General features: G+C 60.5%; 1 protein-coding gene across 2 annotated transcripts in view; it reads right to left on the reverse strand.

Moving 5' to 3' along the window:
- Window positions 1-2,071: 2,071 nt before the first annotated feature.
- ITGB5 (integrin subunit beta 5) overlaps window positions 2,072-19,908 on the reverse strand; it is a 114,280-nt gene continuing 96,443 nt past the window's right edge. For both annotated transcript variants that reach the window (XM_017347042.4, XM_089331853.1), the window contains 5 exons: window positions 9,676-9,898; window positions 6,369-6,469; window positions 4,432-4,551; window positions 3,192-3,358; window positions 2,072-2,718 (listed from right to left, as the gene is read on the reverse strand). In XM_017347042.4, coding sequence (XP_017202531.2) covers window positions 2,623-2,718; window positions 3,192-3,358; window positions 4,432-4,551; window positions 6,369-6,469; window positions 9,676-9,898 — 707 coding nt within the window. In that variant the 3' untranslated portion in view covers window positions 2,072-2,622. The remainder of the gene's footprint in view (window positions 2,719-3,191; window positions 3,359-4,431; window positions 4,552-6,368; window positions 6,470-9,675; window positions 9,899-19,908) is intronic.

The following is a 19,908-nucleotide window of genomic DNA, read 5'->3' on the forward strand; positions in this document are numbered from 1 at the left end:
GTGAGAAGTTCCTGTCCTTTTAAGGAGTGACAGTATAATCCTAATTTGGTTAAAATGACACATATGTAGATACAGAAAAGATGGAGGAGGCTGGCACTGTGGCGCAGTGGGTTCATAAGCTGCCTCCTGCTATGCCTGCATCCTACAGCCAAGCACTGGTTCAAGTCCTGCTGCTCCACTTCGATCTGGCTTCCTGCTAATGTGCCTGGGAAAGCAGTGGGCAGTGGTCCAGGTACCTGGGTCCCTGCCACCCATGTGAGACACCAGGATGGAGTTCCTGGCTCCTGGCTTTGGCCCGGCCCAGCCCTGGTTGTGTGCCATTTGGGGAGTGAAACAGTGGATGGAAGGCCTCTCTTTCTGTTGCTCTGCCTTTCATATAAATAAATATTTTTTAAAAAGACTGAGTAGGCCTACACCAATAAGTTGCACCTATAAGTGGTGCAGTTTTTCCTTTTTTAGAATTTTATGTTTTGGGGCCAGCACAGTGGTGCAGCGGGTTAAGCTGCTGTCTTCAGTGCCAGCATCCTATGTGGTCACCAGTTTGAGTCCCTGCTGCTCTGCTTCTGATCCAGCTCCCTGCTAATGGCCTGGGAAATCAGTGGAAGATGGCCCAAGTGCTTGGGCCCCTGCACTCACAGAGCAGACCCAGATGAAGCTCCTGGCTCCTGGCTTTGGCCTGACCTAGAGCCAGGAGAGTAAACCAGCAGATAGAAGATTTCTCTCTCTCTTTCCTCTCTCTAACTCTGAATTTCAAAGTAAGTAAAAATTTTAAAACAAACAAAACCAAGGGACTCATTAGGTGTCGGGACAGAATCTCAGGAGTTGGATCTGCAAACAGCTTGTGCCATGAGCTTCCAGCAGAGGGCGCAAGTGTGCTGTGAGCAGCTGCCTCCAACAGCACAGCCTCTAGGGTCACAGATGGACAGCCTCTAACTTCCCATCAGGTGGAAACCAGGAGCAAATCATCCTTTGGAGTCTATGGCTCAAGAACAGACAGCGCTGAGGCTTTGAACACCTTACTAATCTGTCTCTAGGAAACCTAAATTAAATGGGAGAGAAGCCTGAAGCTTCTTCCAAAATCCTTTCTTCTCAACCTAGAAATCCTCAAAGCCACAGCTTACATATACATCCCAAAAAGGTTTCAGGGCCACTCAGGCCAGTCGGCCAGCTGATGCCTGAGACAAGTGCCAAGGATGAAGGGGGCTGTCGGGGTCAGAGCGGGGGTGGCCTCTCCGGGTGGCCGTCAGCAAGGCAGAGGGCTGGGGAGGGCGGGTCCCAGTGGGCCAGGAAGCAGGCCTTGCCCAGCAGCCCTGTCCTGACCTGCCTTTCAAGGTCACGCCCTGGATCCCTCCCACCCTCTTCCGGTCACTCTCAGGCCCTTGGCGCTGAGCACCTGCATGGGTCGCGAAGTCCACATCAGAATCTGCTGGCACTCGTCCCAGCTAACAGCCCCGATTCGTGGACGGGCATTTGTCTCAGTGTTCGCCAAAATGGAGGACGAGGAGCAGTCTCTTCCCTGGCCACGATGAAGGCACAGCGGCGTTGAGGTGACGCCAACAGCACGCCATGAGCAGTGGGAGGTGTCGCGGAGCAGACGGGCTCTCGGATGCCAGCGCCGAGACCCGGCTCTCAGCGCCAGTTTGTCATGAGCTTGCTTGATGCTGGGCAAGCCACTTGCCCTCTGTGAAAATCAGCAAATAAAGGGGTGGGGTCAGACACCCTCTGGGGACTTCCAGCTCAGGCACAGGAACCCAAGGGGCATCACGGCCCTGCAGGAGAAAGAGCTGGGCTGATGGCTGTGCTCTGGGCCCGTGTGGGGCACAGGAGGCCCGTGGAAGCCGCGTGGATGCCACAGAGCAACCCTCCCTCATGGGCCCCATCCCTCTCCAGCCCAGCACCTCTACCGGGGAGGTGCCCCGGGGTGGTCTTCACGGCCCCTGCCAGTCAGCCCCACTGTCCAGCACTGGACCGGCCCAGCAGGCACGCGGCCGCTCCCACCGCCCCGGGCACCACTCGAGACCACACAGAAAGGACCCCACCCCTGCAGAGAGCTCCAGGCAAACACAAACTCTTTAGGTTTCAGTCTTTACTTCCAGTCCCAAACAATCTCTCCTGCACAATACAGACGCGCTCGGCACCCACGGCGGTGGGAGGAGCCCGACATGGGCAAAGCCCGCGCCCCTCCAGCAGCTCCACAGTCCCGCCCGGCACTGCCCCGCCGTCAGCCTCCAGTCCCATGCTGTAAATACACCATCACTTTATTTCACACGGAAACCATCAACATGGAACAAGGCAGACTGAGTGTCGCCTCCTGACCCCTCCCAACGGCCTTTGCAGTCAGCCAGGCCGAAAGCCGAGCCCCATCTCAGCGGTCGGTGGGGATCCCCAGAGCGCCAGGTCCCCTCGCGATCCCCGGGCCGCCTGGCGAGGCGCTGGCCCAGCAGTGCACACAGTGGGTGTGCGTCCTCCTGTGCACGCAGTAGGTGCTCTTCTGTGCTCGCCCAGTCTCCCTGGCAGGTGCCTCCATGCTCGCCTGTCTGGGGAGCCACGACAAGGGGCGCAGCTGCCCAAGGCGCGTCAGTCTCTTTCATGAGTCCCCTGGGCCCTCCAGGGCGGGAGGCATCAGTCAATGGTGCCGTTGTAGGACTTGTTGAGCTTGTTGAAGGTGAAATCCACAGTGTGTGTGGAGATGGGCTTTCTGTACAGAGGGTTTGAAGCCTGCAGCACGGGAAGAGGGCACGAGTTAGTTCACTCATCCCACCCAGCACACGCGGGTCTGCACGCCCTTCCTCGGCCGGGACAGTGCACGCAAAGGGGCGCCAACAGCCTGTGCTCCAGGACTGGCTCTGCCTCCAGCTCTGTGTCCCCGGGCAAGTCCCTCAAACAGGGGCTCTCTGGGCGCCGACGGTGCCTGGCAGACAAGCCCTACCTACGCATGCCGGGACAGCCCCTGAGAACTGCGCTGCCTCCACGCACCTGCCGACTCTCCGGGCTGGGATAGCCCTCCCCGCCAAGGCCGTGACTGATGCCTCCGGCTCACGGCACTCCGGGCCCGGGCCTGCTGTGGGGCTGTGTGCAGGGCACTCTGTGCTCAGCGGTCATGCGACTCCCGCTACCCAGACCTGGGTGCACCTTCTTTGTGGTCAACGCCAGGGATCGGGCCTGGAGTTTCCCATTTCCTGCCGGCTTACCATTTCGTAGCGGGCCCTGGAGCGCTCGCTCTGGAACTTTGCAAACTCTCTGCGGTCGTGGATGGTGACGAGCAGCTTCCAGATGGCCAAGAGCGCGATGCCGACCAGGAGGATGCTGCCCACCACGGCCAGGAGGATGGTCATGGCGTTCGGGGCCGTCCCACACTCTGCAGGGAGCAAAGCGCCAGCCTCAGGCACGTCTGAGACAAAGGCCTTCCCCTGCTCTGAGGTCCTTACAGCGCTTCGAGGAGACGGGTGGCGGAGAGCCGAAGGCGGCCCCCACACCAGGCAGCCGCCGGCAACGTGCAGCCTGTCCCCCGTGGGCCTCCAGGGCGGGATGCTGAGCCAGCTCAGCTTTCAGCTCAGTGGTTTCCTGAGCGGGGCGGGCAGGCGGGAGGGGGCGGGAACCGCTTCCCCGAGGGCCGGGCTGGGGGCCAGCCAACATGTGTAAGCCCTGAGTGTGGAGCCCGCTGGAGCGAAAGTGCTTATTTGCAAAGAACCACAGACAGCGCTTGGAAAGAAAGCCTCATTCTCGCAGGCCTGCGTCCTGGGCTGGCACCGCGCTCCCCTCTGCCTCGGTGCAGGCAAGGCGCCGTATGTGGTCTGGCTCAATTGGGAAAAAGAGTTTGCTGCTCTGTGAATTAGAGAGAGCAAATCCTCTGCCGCCTCCCCCTCCAGAGAACAGAAATGGTGAGCGACACTAGAAACCCCGCTTCCGCCGGGCAAAGGCTGCTGGGCCCCTCCCCCGGAACACAAGGCAGCGTTGCTGGCGTAGGGGTTGAGGCTTGGCCTCCTCAGTCACCCTGGGGGTCGAGCAGAGCAGCAGGCAGGAATGCTGGGCCCAGGATCTGTCCGAGACAGCAGCCGCTGCAGCCAGGGGCCATGTGTGCCTGGATGGTCCCCAGCCCTGGCGGCCAGGTGCCCTGCACTGTCCCTGCAGAGCACAGGAGCTCCTGCAGGCAGAGGGTGCTCTGTGGTTACTGCCACCCACGGCCATTTCCTCCAAGGTGAGTCCCCCCCGGGGGGGCAGGGCCCTGCCACTCACCTGTCCCAGCCCCACCCTGCCCCGGCCATGGGTCCCCAGCCCCACCATCATCATCTTCTAATCTGGAGAGCATGGTAGCAGTGGCCTGAGATCCTCATCTGTGTGAGCATCATAGCAAGGACAGGGCCGGTCACTCCAGGGCAGGGCCGACACCAGGAACCAGGGTGGGGCGGGCCCCTCCCAGCTTTCACGCACCTGGCTCCCTCAGGACGGTCAGGTTGGACTTCCCGCTGGGGAGCTCCGTGTAGGTGAACATCATGACGCAGTCCTGGGCAGTTTTGTAGAAGCAAAGCACAGCCTCCTGGTCGTCTTTCGCTGGAAGAGAACCCACAGGGACGTCCTCAGCGAGCGTCTCTGGGCTGCCCAGGGCACTGGGAGCCGAGCGCTTCAAAGAGAGGGTGGGACACAGGGTCCGAGAGAGGAGGCCGGGCCCTTGCAAATGAGTTCAGAGGCCAGTGTTGAGTCTGGCTGCTCCGCTTCCGATCCAGCTCCCTGCTAGTGCGCCTGAGAAAGCAGCAGGGGATGTCCCAGTCCCAGGGCCCCTGCACTTGTGTGGGAGACCTGGATGGAGCTCCTGGCTCCTTGCTTTGGCCTAGGCCAGTCCTAGCACTGTGGCCATTTGGGGAGTAAACCAGTGGGTAGAAGATTCTCCCCCACCACTCTGCCTTTCAAATAAAGAAATCTTTCAAAATAAACACACTAAACATGGGTTCAGGCTTCTCACATCAAGCTCGCAGGCCCGGGGCTGAGTGTAGACTGCTCTGGGACTCGGGGACCCCTCAGAGTGCTGCTGGCTGGGGTGACGTGAAAGAAGCGGAGCCCTGGCTGGAGCGGGGCCGGGTGAACGGAGGGGCCACCTGTGTGACAGGCGAGAAGGAAGAAGGAGCTATTCTGACCCCTGAGGGGCCTGGGTGAGGGCCACAGCCCGGTCGGCTCAGGACTGATGTGGCTGCACAGGCCGCAAGGACGCAGCCCTGTCCTGGGGTACAAAGACAGAAAGAACCCACACAGTGTGCCGGTCCGGGAGGCAGAGCAAGCGGGAGCTGCCAATCAGGCTGTCAGCCGCTGGGGCAGGACTGGGCCAGCCGGAGGGGAGGTGCCACAATCCCAGCCCTACACTCCCCGCATTTCAAGGCACGGGCCCGGAGACTGAGCTGAGGAGGACAAGGAACGAGGTCCTGCACGGCCACTGCATGTCACGGCTGCGACCCGAGACGCTTTCTCCGCTCTCGTTCTCTAACTTGGTTTCTCAAAGGAGTGTTATCCTGACAGCAGATTAATTAGTGCCATCACCAAACCTCTCAGCTCCTCGTCAGGAGTGAGCGTGTGTGCACCTGTGTGTGTGCATGCACGTGTGTGCGTGTGTGCATGTGTGCAAGTCCGCCAAGCAGAAGGAAGGGAAGAGCACATGATGAATTAGAGCGCCCCCTCTCGCTGCGATTCATCTCTCAGGGCTGGATGGGGAGGCAGCCGTACGCAGCTGAGTCCCCCTGCGGGCATGGGGCAGCATCTTTTTGTTTTCTGCCCATGTGTGCCCAGGTCTGCAGGCAGAACTTCCGTAAGCCAGGCCCTGGGTAGCAAGACAGGAAACCGAACACTGGAGACGGACGGGGGTATCCGGCCTGCTGCCTCCCCGGGGGACAGCACGGCGCCTGGCACGCGGTAGGTGCTCAGGGAGTATGTACAGGATGAGGACATGACTGACCACACTCACCAGCATGGTGTGGGCAAGTCATCCAAACCAGGGAGTGGAACAAACAAGTGCCCGGCCAGGCCAGGCCAGGCCAGACAGGGGCCGGCAGCCAGGACACAGCAGACACAGGAGGGCAAGGCAGGGGGCAGACCCACCCAAGGGCGGCCTGGGACGCACGGTCCCCCACCTTGCCCCCAGCATGGCCTCTTCTTCTTCCTCTTCTCCTCTTTGTGAGTGCACAACGTCATGTGACCATTTCACACAAACCTCAAACAGCAACATGCACCTGTAAGCAGTCCATCCCAGTTCTCCCTACCCAGCCCGGCAACCACCGATCTGCGCTCCAGCTGAGACTGCCGGTGCGATGGCCCCTGGCGAGGAAGCCTGGGCTGAGCCTCCTGACCTGGAGGCGCGGGCCACGACCCCAGGGGGCACTCACCGATGGCATCCACGCGAGTGATCACCTCGTCCCTGCACCGGTGGTGGCAGCTCTGGTTGTCAGGCTTCCCCGAGTGAAGCAGCAAGCACTCGACACAGTCTCTGGAAAGGGGACACACGTGTGGGCGTCAGACGCCGTGCAGCATTCACACCCCTGTACCGGAGCCCCCCGCCCACCTTGCGGGGACTCAGCAACCTTGGGTGCTCAGCCCTGGGCTCTTGGAGGAGCAGGAGGGGGCTGAGGGCTGTGGCTGGTTCCGCAGGCCGACCTGCAGGTCACAGAGCCTTTGGGTTCTGCCACCAGGAGCCATATGCACCTGCATTCTACGACCTCGAGGGCCTGGCTGGGGAATCCAACACAAGCAGCAGGCTTTGGAGTGATAAAAAACAACTTCCCGTCCCTGGCCAACTCGGGGGCTCCTCAGACTACGTAGCCAGAGCCTGATGCCCATGCCCTTCCCCAGTGACCAGGCTCCTGCCTCTCTCCATCCCCCCCCCCCCTCACTTGACTCCCCAGAGGGCTTTCAGGACAAAATATCAAATCGTGGCCCACCCACACCTCGGGGGCTGGGACACCCGGAGGCAGCTGAGAGCCACTGTCCTCAGAATCCCGGGCTCCACCCCCTTTCTCTCTCCCGGCAGAGCCCACCTGCCATTGCTAAGGGCCCTGATGTCCATGTGCCTGGTCCCAGGCCTCCACTCCTGGCACAAGCTACAGGGCGATGATGCCCCTCCCCCACAAAAAAAAAAAACCCTGGTTCTACGACGGGGGCCTTCCCCAGCACTGGGTCCTTCCACCGCAGGCTGACAGCTCAAATGCTTCCCCGCGGCATTTGGTGGCAGTCAGAACTCGGTCCCCGATGTTCCCCCTGCCTCGGAGTTGCCATCTAGGAGAAGAGGGAGGGTACTGAGGACACCGGGCCGGAGCTCAGCTTCGGCTGAGGGCCTGGGAAGCCCGTGGTGGGAGTAGAGGCACAGGAGCTCCTGGGCTGGGCTGCCAGACCGGGGGCAGGGCTGAGCGTGTGCAGGAAAGGGAGCACCAAACTCCAGGGAGAAGGCACTCGCTGCTCCCTGGGGCAGATCAACGTCGGGGACCCTGTGATGCAACAGTGCTGGGGAGCTGCAGGGACATGAGAGCCCCCAGGGGCTCCGGGCAGGAAATGGGGTCAGGACTCCAAGCCAGGTGTGCTGGGGAGGCCGCTGTGTCTCCAAGGCCGTGACCTCACAGAACCTCAGCTCCAGGGGAGCCCGCCGCCTTGCTCACCGCCCAGGCCCTTGCTGATCAAAGGGGCCGTGTCTGCAGAGCTCTCTGCACGGCTCTGGGGGCTGAGCCACCAGGAGGGGTTGCCGGCATTATCCTCTGCTTAACCCCTGGGCGCAGAGAGGCCTGGGAACAGGGCATCCCCAGGGCAGAAGCTGCAACAGGGACTATCGGAATGGGACGGGAGCTTGGGGGCCCTTGCACTAAGAACCCTGACTTTCCAGAGGAAAAGGGCCAGGCCCCCCACCAGCCTCCTGGGCTCACACACGGCAGGCAGCATGGCCCCACCTGGAACCTCGGCTCCTGCCACTTCCTGCACAGGGAGCCGAGGATCCACATGGCCATGCCTGTGTAACCTACGTACTGCACGACTTGGGGGAAACTTGTCATGCGCTGCAGTCCTGTATTCCAATCAGCCTGGACCTGAAAAGACCATGTTGCCCAGAGGCTTTGCCCGGGACACCTGTTCATTGAAATCAGCTGGGCTGACTCACCAACATGAAGGGTGCATTTGGTGAGGTCTGGAAGGTGAGGATCAGCTGCCCAGAGACCCCAGGACTAAGAGGACCTGGGACATCCAAAACCTGGTGGCTCTCAGCCAAGCCGCGAGCCTTGTGGGCTCTAGATTCAGGGCGCCAGCCTCCCCGTTCCCCCCTGGCTGTCTCTTTGGGCGTCTGTTGCTTCTTTCTGAGCAGGTCTAAAACACAGCCACTGTCTCTCCCTTTCTCTCATCCCTCCCAATTAAACGGCATAAAGCTGGCCCCAACCATCTCTGCACCTGCAGCCAGCTGTCGGGGCCCACCTGAGTTCTCTGTGGCCAAACTCCGAGCAGGGGTTCCGCCACCAGCACTTTTCTGAGCACAGCTGGACCAGCAGCCGCGGCAGGCCCAGGGAGCATGAACTCACTGCATTATCAGCCCCAGCCAGACACTCGCGAGGGAACGCTGCCAAAGGACAATCGCACAGCTGCCTCCCGGCCCTTGGGAAGCGACTGTGTGCTGGTGCTGGCCTGGGAGCACCAGTGCCCTGCTGTGCCCTGCCCGGTTCCCCGTGCGCAGAGCAGTGCCCAGCTGTCTCTCCAGCAGTCAACACTCCCACTTCCTGGACGGCGCCATGGCTTGGTCTCTGCGCTGCTCCCTCCTCTGTGCTCTGCTGGGGTGTGAAGGGCACAGCCACGGGGAGGGTGGCTGGGCCAGCGAAGGTGCCCTCTGCACCCAGCAGCAGAGCCGAGCTGCATCGTCAGGATAAATGGAGCAGAAAATTCCAAGCCATCGCACTTGCGCCTGGCACGCCTTATTTAGGTCGGTGCCTTTCTATCCAGTTTGCTCTGGGATTGGGCTTTGCTTACAGTGGCTTCCCCACGTGGGCGTTCTGAGAAACATGGCTGGGGAGACAGCAATGTGGAGGGGAGGCAAATCCATTCGACGAGATGCAAACTGTATCTCAAAAACGCGCAGCAGCACAGGGAAGGCTCTGCGCTTGGTACCAACACCAGTTTAATTTCACTCCGCGATCCCGCAGTCTCTGAACTTGCTTAGGGGTGGAACAGCAGTTGCATTTTTGTATTTGGTTTTTGTTTCCTCTCAAAATCCCCGGCCGGCACCGCGGCTCACTAGGCTAATCCTCCGCCTTGCGGCGCTGGCACACCGGGTTCTAGTCCCGGTCAGGGCGCCGGATTCTGTCCCGGTTGCCCCTCTTCCAGGCCAGCTCTCTGCTATGGCCAGGGAGTGCAGTGGAGGATGGCCCAGGTGCTTGGGCCCTGCACCCCATGGGAGACCAGGAAAAGCACCTGGCTCCTGCCATCGGATCAGCGCGGTGCGCCGGCCGCAGCGCACCAGCCGTGGTGGCCATTGGAGGGTGAACCAACAGCAAAAGGAAGACCTTTCTCTCTGTCTGTCTCTCTCACTGTCCACTCTGCCTGTCAAAAAAAAAAAAATCCCCAAGGAGCCGGTGTTTCGAAGCCCCTAGGTTAGTGACTGCTGGTAAGGGGTGGGCTGGAAGCCAGGCCAGGGTGGGGTCAGGCCAGGGAGGGCAGTGGGGCCGTTACCTCTTGGTGCTGCAAGCATCCGGGCAGGTGGGGCACTTCTCGCACGTCTCCCCAAAGGCTCCCGGCTCCGTGCACTGGCACTGCCCGCAGAGGCAGTGCCCGCGGTCGCTGCAGATCTGCCCGTCTTTGGCCCGGCACGTGCTGATGTCTGTGGAGCAGTTGCAGTTGTCGCCGATGTAGCCCGCATGGCACTTGCACTCGCCGCAGTGACACTCGCCGTGGCCTGCAGGGCACATGTGGAGGGTCAGGGCCTGCCCGCCTCTGCCCGTGATGCCTGCTGGGCGCTAGGCTCTGGGGACCCCAGAGGGAACGCGGCACCGACTGCCCTCAGAGCCTGGCTGGGAACAGTGGGGCCTCTGGCAGGGGTGGGATCTGGGCTGGTGCTCCCAGTGCTGGTCCAGGACTTGGGCCAGGCGTGCCACAGGACAAAGACCCAGGGCAGCTTCTTCCCGCCTCAGTTCCTGCCTCAGCTGTATGAACAGAGGCCCCCAAACACAGTCCCACCCTAATCCCCGGGACCTGTGCCTGCTGCTCTGCAGTTGTGAGGAACTTAAGGATTCTGAGGTCAGGACTGCTGGGCAGTGAATGCAGTCCCAAGGGCCTTCACAAGATGCAATGGGACAGCAGAAGCCAGGCGTGGAGACAGAGGCAGAGGCCGAGGGCCAAGGCACGTGGACAAGACGGAATGGTGGGCAGTGACTCCCCAGTGCCCCCAGGGGCGGGTGGCCCTGTGCAGCCTTGACCACAGCTCAGGGGAAATTGATTATCTAGTTATTTGAAAGGGAGAGAGAGAGAGAGAGAGAGAGAGAGAGAGAGAGAGAGAACTGCTAGTTTCATCTGCTGGCTCACTCCCCAGATGGCTGCAATGGCCAGGGCTGGGCCAGGCTGAAGCCAGGATTCAGGAGCTTCTTCCAGGTCTCCCACATGGGTGCAGGGGCCCCAGGACTTGGGCCATCTTCCACTGCTTTCCCAGGGACAATAACAGGGAGCCGGATTGGAAGCAGAGCAGCCGGGACTCAGACTGGCATCCATGTGGGATGCCGGCACTATAGGCAGCTGGCTAACCCGCTAGGCCGCAGCATCGGCCCCTGATCTGACCTGTGACCTCCACAACTGGGAGACTCCACCTGTGCTGCTTTAAGCCATGTGTGCTGGTCTGTGACAGCACAGCAAACTCCCTCAGTTGTTCTCCTGGGGTCCCCATGAGGCTGGATTCTCGCCCTGGCCTTGGGACCCACAGCCCAGAGAGGGAGCGAACTTGGGAGCCGCGGCAGAGTGAGTGGCACTTGCTGTGAGTGTACGTGAGTCACCACTGCAGGCCCTCACAGACAGCCGCGTGATGGTGCCAGCTCTGCCCTCCGCCTGTGAGTGACAGAGCCGAGACACACACAGGTGCAGCAGCTCAGGGAAAGTCTCACAGCTGCTGGGCCCAGAGCCAGGACTCGAACCCAGGGAGCCTGCTTGCAGAGTCCACAATCTAACTCCAGGCTCCCCTGCCTCTCTCGACCAGGCCCTGACCAAGACGAGGCCCCGCTGAGGGACACCTTGGCTCTGCCTGCACGAGGGGCCTTTCCAAGCCTGCAGGAGGAGAAGCCGGCCATTGCCCCAAGGTTCCGTCCATTCTTTATATCACCAAGAGGAATGTTGGCTGCAAACGATGACCCCCCAAAAAAAAATCCACCATGCACTATGTATCCTCCCCAGTGCCATTTTCTAAGAGCTTGCACTTACTGAGTACCCACCCATACCCAGAGGGAGACTGGAGCAGCAGAGTGGGGAATCAGAGAGGGAAAGGGGGGATTCCTGCCTTTTACTCCCACAGCCAAGCTCATTATCTGGGAAGCTGGAGCCAGCACCCTCCCTGAGACCGCCAATGAGCATGCCCACGACGCAGGGCAGGACACCGCCAGTGGCCCTCTCCAGCTGCCACTCACTTCCTGCCTGCTTCCCAGCCTTTGTCCACTGTGTGTGCCCGGCCATGCCTCCCAACCCAGACACCAGGCTCTGTGCTGGTGCAGGGGCTCAGAGTAGCTGCAGCAGTGCCTGCCCAGGCCCAGGCAGTGCGTGGAGAGCCCTCAGGGACAGGAGGCGGAGCGGGGAGCCAGACGGGTCAGGAGGCGGCCATGGAATGCAGTTGCACTGCGTCAGGGCTGGCATGCGATGGAGTCGGATTGGAAGCAGAGCAGCTGGGACTCAGACTGGCATCCACGTGGGATGCCGGCACTATAGGCACAGGGGAGAGCAGCAGCCAGCTGCTCAGGGGTACGGGGACTTCCGGGGCCTCGGGAGCCACAGCAGCAGGAGACACCCGTGTCCTCCCAAGTGACCCAGAGTCCATCTGGAGTCTCCCTCAGTCTCCAGCCACAGGGACCCAGATGGATTGCAAGGGGTAATCCCTCCATCCCTGATTTATTATGGAAATTTGTAAATCTGCCACAAAGTCGAAAGGACTGTGCACACCCATATAGTCCTCACCTAGACCTTACCCCGGAACATTCTTTTTTTTTTTTTAATGGATTTTTAAAATTCTTTTTATTTATTTTTTGACAGGCAGAGTTAGACAGTGACAGAGAGAGAGAGAGACAGAGAGACAGAGAGAGACAGAGACAGAGACAGAAAAGTCTTCCTTTTTCCATTGGTTCACCCCCCAAGTGGCCGCTACGGCCAGTGCGCTGAGGCCGGTGCTGCGCCGATCCGAAGCCAGGAGCCAGGCGCTTCCTCCTGGTCTCCCAGGCGGGTGCAGGGCCCAAGGACCTGGGCCATCCTCCACTGCCTTCCCGGGCCACAGCAGAGAGCTAGACTGGAAGAGGAGCAACCGGAACAGAACTGGTGCCCCAACCGGGACCAGAACCCGGGGTGCTGGCACCGCAGGTGGAGGATTAGCCTAGTGAGCCACGGCACCGGCCATACCCTGGAATATTCTGTGTTGTTCTGTGGCACACTTCCCCGTCTATCTGTCCATCTGCCAATCCCCACTTTCTAAAAGTGCATTTCAAAGTGAGATGCATCTTGCTAACACGCCTGGAAAAGTAGCAGAGGACCCAAGTGCTTGGGCCCCTGCACCCACATGGAGACCCAGAAAAAGTTCCAGGCTCCTGGCTCTGGCCTGGCCCACTCCTGGCTGTTGCAGCTGCTTGGGGAGTGAACCAGTGGGTGGAAGTTCCCTCTTTCTCTCTGTGCAACTATGCATTTCAAATAAATAAAGCAAAACCTTTAAAACAGCAACAAGGTGAGCTGCAGAGGTCATGTGCGTCAAGGGTGGGTTTCGCATGTGGCTCCTCCAGCAGTGTCCCATGTGCCTCATGCCACCCCATAAAGCAAAAGTTCAAAAAGTAAGAGGCGGGACAGCGCTGTAGCACAGTGAGTTAAGTCTCTGCCTCCGGTGCTGGCATCCACATGGGTACCAGGTTCTAGTCCCGGCTGCTCTTCCCATCCAGCTCTCTGCTGTGACCTGGGAAAGCAGAAGATGGCCCAGGCGCTTGGGCCCCTGCATCTGCGTGGGAGACCTGGAAGAAGCTCCTGACTCCTGGCTTCAGGACAGCACAGCTCTGGCCATTGCAGCCATTTGGGGAGTGAACCAGCAATCGGAAGACCTCTCTCTCTCCGTCTCTCCCTCTCACTCTCTGTAACTCTACCTCTCAAATAAATACAGAAATATTAAAAAAAAAAAAAAAAAGTAAGAGGCATACTCAGTGTTGTATCTGCAAGCAATGAAGGCGGCCCGACCAGAGGGAATGTTGGCCTGAGATTGTGAGCGGTGCTTTCTCTCTGGCTCTAATTGTTTTTGGCAGCAACAGTAAATTATCCAAATAAATATGACACAATATCCCACAAAGATGCAGAGGGAAGACTGCATGGTACAGTGTGGGAGGGTCTGGGCTGGAGCCTGCATGTGAGGATGGGAGCATCGCTCCACGCCGGCCGGCCAGCCTGTGCACCTGTATGGGGACAGCCCGCACTTGCTTTCCAAGTGGCAAGCAAGCCAGACACTTCATGGCCAACACCTCGCAGGCCTGAGCACTGTGCAGTTCAGCCTAAGCCCCTCGTGCCCTGAGCAGGAAGAGGGTCGGAGCCAGCGACTGGCCAGAGGTCATCACGGCTGCAGAGGCAAATAACCCACTGCCACACACACTCAGCTGTTCCCGACAGCCCCCTCCAACCCTGGAGCAAGGTGAGGACGCCAGGGCACTGTTGCAGCTCAGGCCGCCAGGCCCATGTCCATGCAGGTGGGTCAACAGGAGCAGCGGAGGAGGCAGGGGTATCAGGGAAGCCTCAGCTGTGGCCTCTGAGGCAGAGTCCTAGCAAGCCACGGTGGGGAAGGGTCCCAGGCTCCGTGCCTGGTGAACCCGCAGGCGGAATAGCTCCTCAGTGCCCCTCCCCGGAAAGCCTGCTTTCCGTCAGGTGGGGAAGCACCACCTTTCAGAGAGAAGCCTGAGGAGGCGATGGCCGCGCCCTGGAACGAGCCCCTGTGTCTTTCACACTGGGAGCCCACACTGCTGTCCGTTCAAGGGGTTCCTTTCCAGGGAGCCTGGGCTTGGCCTCAGAGGCCTCTGCAACACAGCACTCCTCAAGGGTCTACCAACAGGTAGGAGCTGGCACACAAGATACGGTGATGGGGCAGGCGTTGGGGCAGTGGCTTCAGCTGCCTCTTGCGATGCCCGCACCCCCTGTCAGTGCCGGCTTCAAGTCCCGGCTCCTCTGCTTCCAATCTAGCTTCCTGCTAATGCACGTGTCGGGAGGCAGATGATGGCTCAAGTCCTTGAATTCCTGCTGCCTACGTGGGAGACCCAGATGGAGTTCTGGACTTCTGGCTTCAGCCTGGACCAGGCCTGGGCATGGTAGGTATTTGGAAAGTGAACTAGCACACAGATGATCTCTGTCTCTCTGCCTTTCACATGAAGTGAAAATCGAAAAAAGAGAACCAAAGCTTCCACGTCTCCTTTAGAAAGTGTGACTCCTACAGCGTGCCACAGCCCGCCTAGATCCGATCACATTTGATCAGAGTCCAGATGTCTCGGAGGCTGCAGCCGGGCCTCGGCCTGCCTTCCCTTCAACCTGCAGGCTCAGAAGTGCCGCACGTCTCTGGTCAGCCCTGGCTACGCCCAATGCCCTAGCAGGAACACAGGTCACCGAAAGCCAAGGGGGCAGTCAGCCTGGTCCCGAGGAGCGACAACCCATAGACCCAGACGCATAGGGACTGGGAACAGCATCCTGGCCAACAACGCCCAGGGCGCGTCATGAAAACAAAGCAAACTCCTAGCGCAGCCTGGCCAAGTGTGCTGCATCGGCCGGTGCCCCTTCGACACGGTGCACACACAGAACTCTTCTCATGGTGCTCGGAAGGGGCCAGGGAAGGGCACGCGGAGGGACCGCGCGCGCATGGGATCGCTGCACGTGCAAGTCATTATCAGCACCACCCTGTCTGGATGATTGATGGCTAAATGGACAGGAAGTTGTAAATGTGCCTATTTATATGGAATTGCAGCTCTCCAGAATTCAGCAGCTTTCCATCAGCAAACAGCACTCTCATGGGCTGCGGGCCAAGCCTCCATGCCTCCTTGTATAAGCCAGAATGCCGGCTATTCAGACAGGCTGCAGGCGGGGAGGGAGCTGCGGGAGGTGGGTGAGGGGGGCCAGGGGCCTGGAAGCCAAGGGGGACGTGGAGAGAAGCCCCATCCCCAAAGCTCTGGCTACCGGGTTGGCCACAGACAGGTGGGGACTGAACACAGCCTGCAGGGAGGCAAGGAAGCATCGCGCGGCTCAGGCACCCGGCCGCCTGGGAAGGGAGAAGCCAGGGAGCAGGAGGGTGGGGGTTTGGCGATGGGCGGCACCAGAGCATTCTTCTGGCAAAGGACAAAGATTGGGGGGGGGGGGGATGAAGACCAAAGGAGATGCAAATGCTGGAGAGACGTGGGGGAGGGAGGGCGAGGAGGAGCTGAGGGCGCAGTGATCAGTGGACTGAGGCAAGCCCAGGTCCTTTGTCCATCACTCTCGTGTGGCCCCAGACAAGTCCTGCAACGCTTGCTTCCCTCTATCAGTGAGGGTCACGCCTTTCCTGAGGTAGCATCGGCAGTAGCATCAGGGCCGCTGCAACAATGCAACGCAGTCGGCGGCACACGGGGCACACGGGGCTCCCAGGACACGAGGGCTGGAGCTGCTGTGATGGCCACTGGAGCTCAGCACTCAAGCACTCAGAGAACAAACCCCTCCACGCCCCCAGGGAAACGCAAGGAGCCAGGACGGCAGGATGTGGGGCGGAGGGGTGAGGCGGGGAACGCAGCCGGGTGAGCAGCAGGTCAGTGGTGGGAAAAGTCACTGGTCAGACATTGTGGGATGGCACAGTGCAGAGTAGGAGAGGGGTCGAGGGCCCAGCCAGGAGCTGAAGGCCCTGGTGAGGTGCGCCCCATCCCACGCCCTCAGGGACCCCCAGTTTTCAGGACCAGTGTCTGGGTGAGGCTGAGGATGAAGAGGAACCTGCTGACCATGGAACAGCGTGATGGTGATGGAGAGCTGAGCCGTGTGGAGAGAGGGGTGCAGCAGGCGGCACGTGGATCCCGCACTCGGCTGCCTGCGCTGCCCCCGGAGCCTGCTCTTTCGCCCTGCGGGTCTCAGTTTCCTCATTTCCAAGTGCAGCTAATAACAGTCGTGGGGACTGTGAGTCGGGCCACTCGACCTGTATGAAGCACTTAGAACGGTGTTCAATGTACAGTAAGTGCTCAGTAGATGCTGTCTTCATCCCTGCTGTCACAACGGTGGCGAGACAGGGCCGGGGGCTTTTATCAGCTTGCCCCAGACTTCCGGGGTGCAGAGCTGCCACAAGGCCCCCAGCCCGCCACGGTTGGGATGCACTTTGCGTCGGCCTCCAAGGGCTTGCGTGTTGAGATTTGTTCCCGGGGGGAGATACCAGGAAGGTGGAAACTGAATCCAACGACGGTGCTCACAGATGGGGCCCTCGGGAGATGCCTGGGGAACCCCACACTTGAATGGCGGTCGCTTTACAAGAAGAGAGATGCAGACCGGAGGGGGCACTCGCCTGTGCCATCCCAGGACTCCACCAGCAAGAAGGCCACACCAGATGCAGCCCCTCCACCTTGGACCAGGGCCAAGCGCCAAAACAAACCTCCCTTCCTCATAGCTCCCAGCCTCGGCCTCTTCCTTACGGTAACGAACAGCCGACTGAGTCTCGGTCTGAAAGAAGCACGCCTGGGACCAAGCACCCTCGCTGCCTGCAGAACACCCAGGCCATGGGCCAGTGCCACGGCTCAGTAGGCTAATCCTCCGCCTTGCGGCACCGGCCACTGGGTTCTAGTCCCAGTCGGGGCACCGGATTCTGTCCCTGTTGCCCCTCTTCCAGGCCAGCTCTCTGCTGTGGCCCAGGAATGCAGTGGAGGATGGCCCAAGCACTTGGGCCCTGCACCCACGTGGGAGACCAGAAGTACCTGGCTCCTGCCATCGGATCAGCGTGGTGCGCCAAGAGCAGCACGCCGGCTGCAGCGGCCATTGGAGGGTGAACCAACGGCAAAGGAAGACCTTTCTCTCTGTCTCTCTCTCACTGTCCACTCTGCCTGTCAAAAAAAAAAAAAAAAAAAAAAAAAAAGACACAGAACACCCAGGCCCGACATGCCCAGGACCAAGCACCCTCGCCGCCTGCAGAACACCCAGGCCCGAGGGAGCGGGGCTGGCACCGAAAGCCCAGCTGAGGTCCTGTGTGGCCTGTTCCCAGGTGCGCCAGCACAACTTTGTTTTGATAAAGAAGGGATACGGGCCTGGCCCTTGACTGGACTCCTGAGGCAGCACTTGGGGGACCCTCGGCTCCACCTCACCCCTGAGCCCCACGCCGGGTCTGCAGAGGCTGGGGCGGCCATGGGGTGACCGCAGAGGGCTTGGGGGGCAGTGAGGCTGCAGGAAGAAAGGAGCCTCGGCACGGACGGAGCAGAACAGGGAAGTGATTCTCTTCTCCCCGTCCTCAACCGGCTCAGAGTGGGGGGTCACGGTGGGCTGACCTCTGACCCTCAGCTCAGACGCAGCTCCCACCCCTCTGGGGTCCACTCTGGCAGCAGGCCAAGGGGCAGACAGGAAGGGCACCCCCCCCTTGTCTACCACAGCCCCTCCTCCTCCCTCCCTCCCTCAGGCGTTTCTGCCTCTCCCAGTGTCCCCCTTGCAGGTTCGCCCTCCCTCTCCCAGCTCCGGGCCCCTCCCTCACCTATCCCTCCCCTCTTCTCAGAATGGGAAGCGGCTGAAGAACTCTTTGAAGGGGCGTGTGCTAGAGGCCTGTGCCTGTTGGAGGAGCAGTCAAGTCTGTGTGTCCTGCTCGTCCCTGTGAGACTCTGGCCCAGCTTCTGGAACTTTGACAACTGTCATCAGAGGGCAGGGCACCAGCTCCACTGGGCTACCGGCTTCAAGTCACTGTGCCTGCGCCCCAGGCCCTGCACTGCCCTGAGGCAGACCTACAGCCAGCCCTGCCCTGTGCCCCGTGCCAGGTGTGGCAGAGGAGTGGGTTCTGGGCACGTGGACAACCTGGGTGCTCCCACGCCAGGCCAGCACAGTCCCCCCACGGCCCCGGGGTCAGAGTGGCCGGAAGCAAACACAGTTTCCAAGGTACATGACTGGGCCTCGGACAGGAAGGGGAAGTCTCTGTGTTGACAAACAGGTTGGAGTTACATAAGGGACCGCCGGCCCCGTGACCTCGGGTGTCCCCGCCCCGCCTGGCTGCCTGGAGTGCTCAGTGTGCCTCCCACTCTGCTGGGGGGGGGGGGGGAATGAGCCCAGCCCAACACTTTAACTCTCCCCTCCATGCACTGGCCATGCTTCCAGAAAAACAAAAAAATAAAAAGCAGGAATTTCTGAAATGCAAGGGGTCTCGGCGTGCCTCCAGGGACCTCAGAAGCAACCAAATAAACCTCAGGGGCCAGGGAGACATCGCTCTCCTCGGCTCAGCTTCCACAGCCAAGGGCAGAACCTGCCAGCCAGGGCGGGGCCCTTCCCCGAGAAAGCACACAGCGCTCCTTGCACTCAGCTCCGCCCCCACCTCACGCTCCTCCCAGACCCAGGAACCGCTCAGCCGGGAGGTGTGTGAGGAACCCGACTGCAGCTGCTGTGTGGCCTCTGTTGCCTCCGTGCCGGCTCTGTGCAGCGGTGCAGTCTCCTTAGCAGAGAGGGGGGCAGTGCCCTGACTGTCCCATGGTCTTGGGGGCGTTCTTCATAAACATGCAGAGAAACACATGGCGGCCTCTCATGCTCACTGCCTTCCAGAACTTCGAGCTCCCTTCAGATGTCAATCTCTGCAGAGCCCTGTGGCACGCTCACAACAGGCCAGGCTCTGTTCTAGGCACTTCCATGGATGACATCATCACCCACCCACCCCCAGGCACTCAGGGTGGCAGGCACAGCTGTTGGCCCAATTTTCACAGAGGCAGAAAATGAGGCATAGTGAGACCAGGGGACTGGTCACAGGGCAGGCAGGTGGCCAGGCTGGGATGTGAACCACACTTGTTTGACGTGGGAGCCCTCATTCCTAACCACTGACTAGAGTTGCCTCCCCAGCACAATCCAGTCACGGTTAAGAGAAACATTCAAGGTGATTGACACAGGGCGAGATGCGGCGCCCATGCACAGTGCCGGCCCCATCACACCTTCCTCTTCTGCCAGGTAAGCGCACTGGCCCGGGGAACCCCCTTCCTGGGCTGCTGACACAAGACTCCTCAGGGCAAGTCCCCAGGTTAAGCCATGGGGTTTGCAACAGAGCACAGAGGGCGTGTGGAGGTGCACACACTAACGAGAGCTCTGTGGTGCATCTGTGAGACTGCACGCAGCCCGGAGGGAGCGTTTGCACAGGAGGTGAGAGAGACAGAATGGGCATGCTGGGGCTGGACCCAGGCTCCTCACCAACGTGGCTGGGAAAGAGGCTGTGGAGGAGAAAGGGCCTGAGTGTCAAGCTTCCTCTGGGTCTCCCACGTGGGTGCAGGGGTCCAAGCACTTGGGCCATCTTCTACTGCTTTCCCAGGCCATAGCAGAGAGCTAGATTGGAAGAGGAGCAGCCGGGACTAGAACCGGCACCCATATGGGATGCCAGTGCTTCAGGCCAGGGTGTTAACTCACTGCGCCACAGCGCCGGCCCCCTGCTCTTCTTTCGAGCCAACTCTCTGTTTGCGGCCTGGAAAAGCAGTAGAAGATGGCCCAAGCCCTTGGGCCCCTGTACCCCTGTAGGAGATCCGGAAGAGGCTCTTGGCTCCT

This window comes from Oryctolagus cuniculus, chromosome 4 (genome assembly GCF_051225735.1).
Source record: "Oryctolagus cuniculus isolate XC-2025 breed Fujian yellow rabbit chromosome 4, ASM5122573v1, whole genome shotgun sequence".
NCBI classification, from domain to species: Eukaryota; Metazoa; Chordata; class Mammalia; order Lagomorpha; family Leporidae; genus Oryctolagus; species Oryctolagus cuniculus.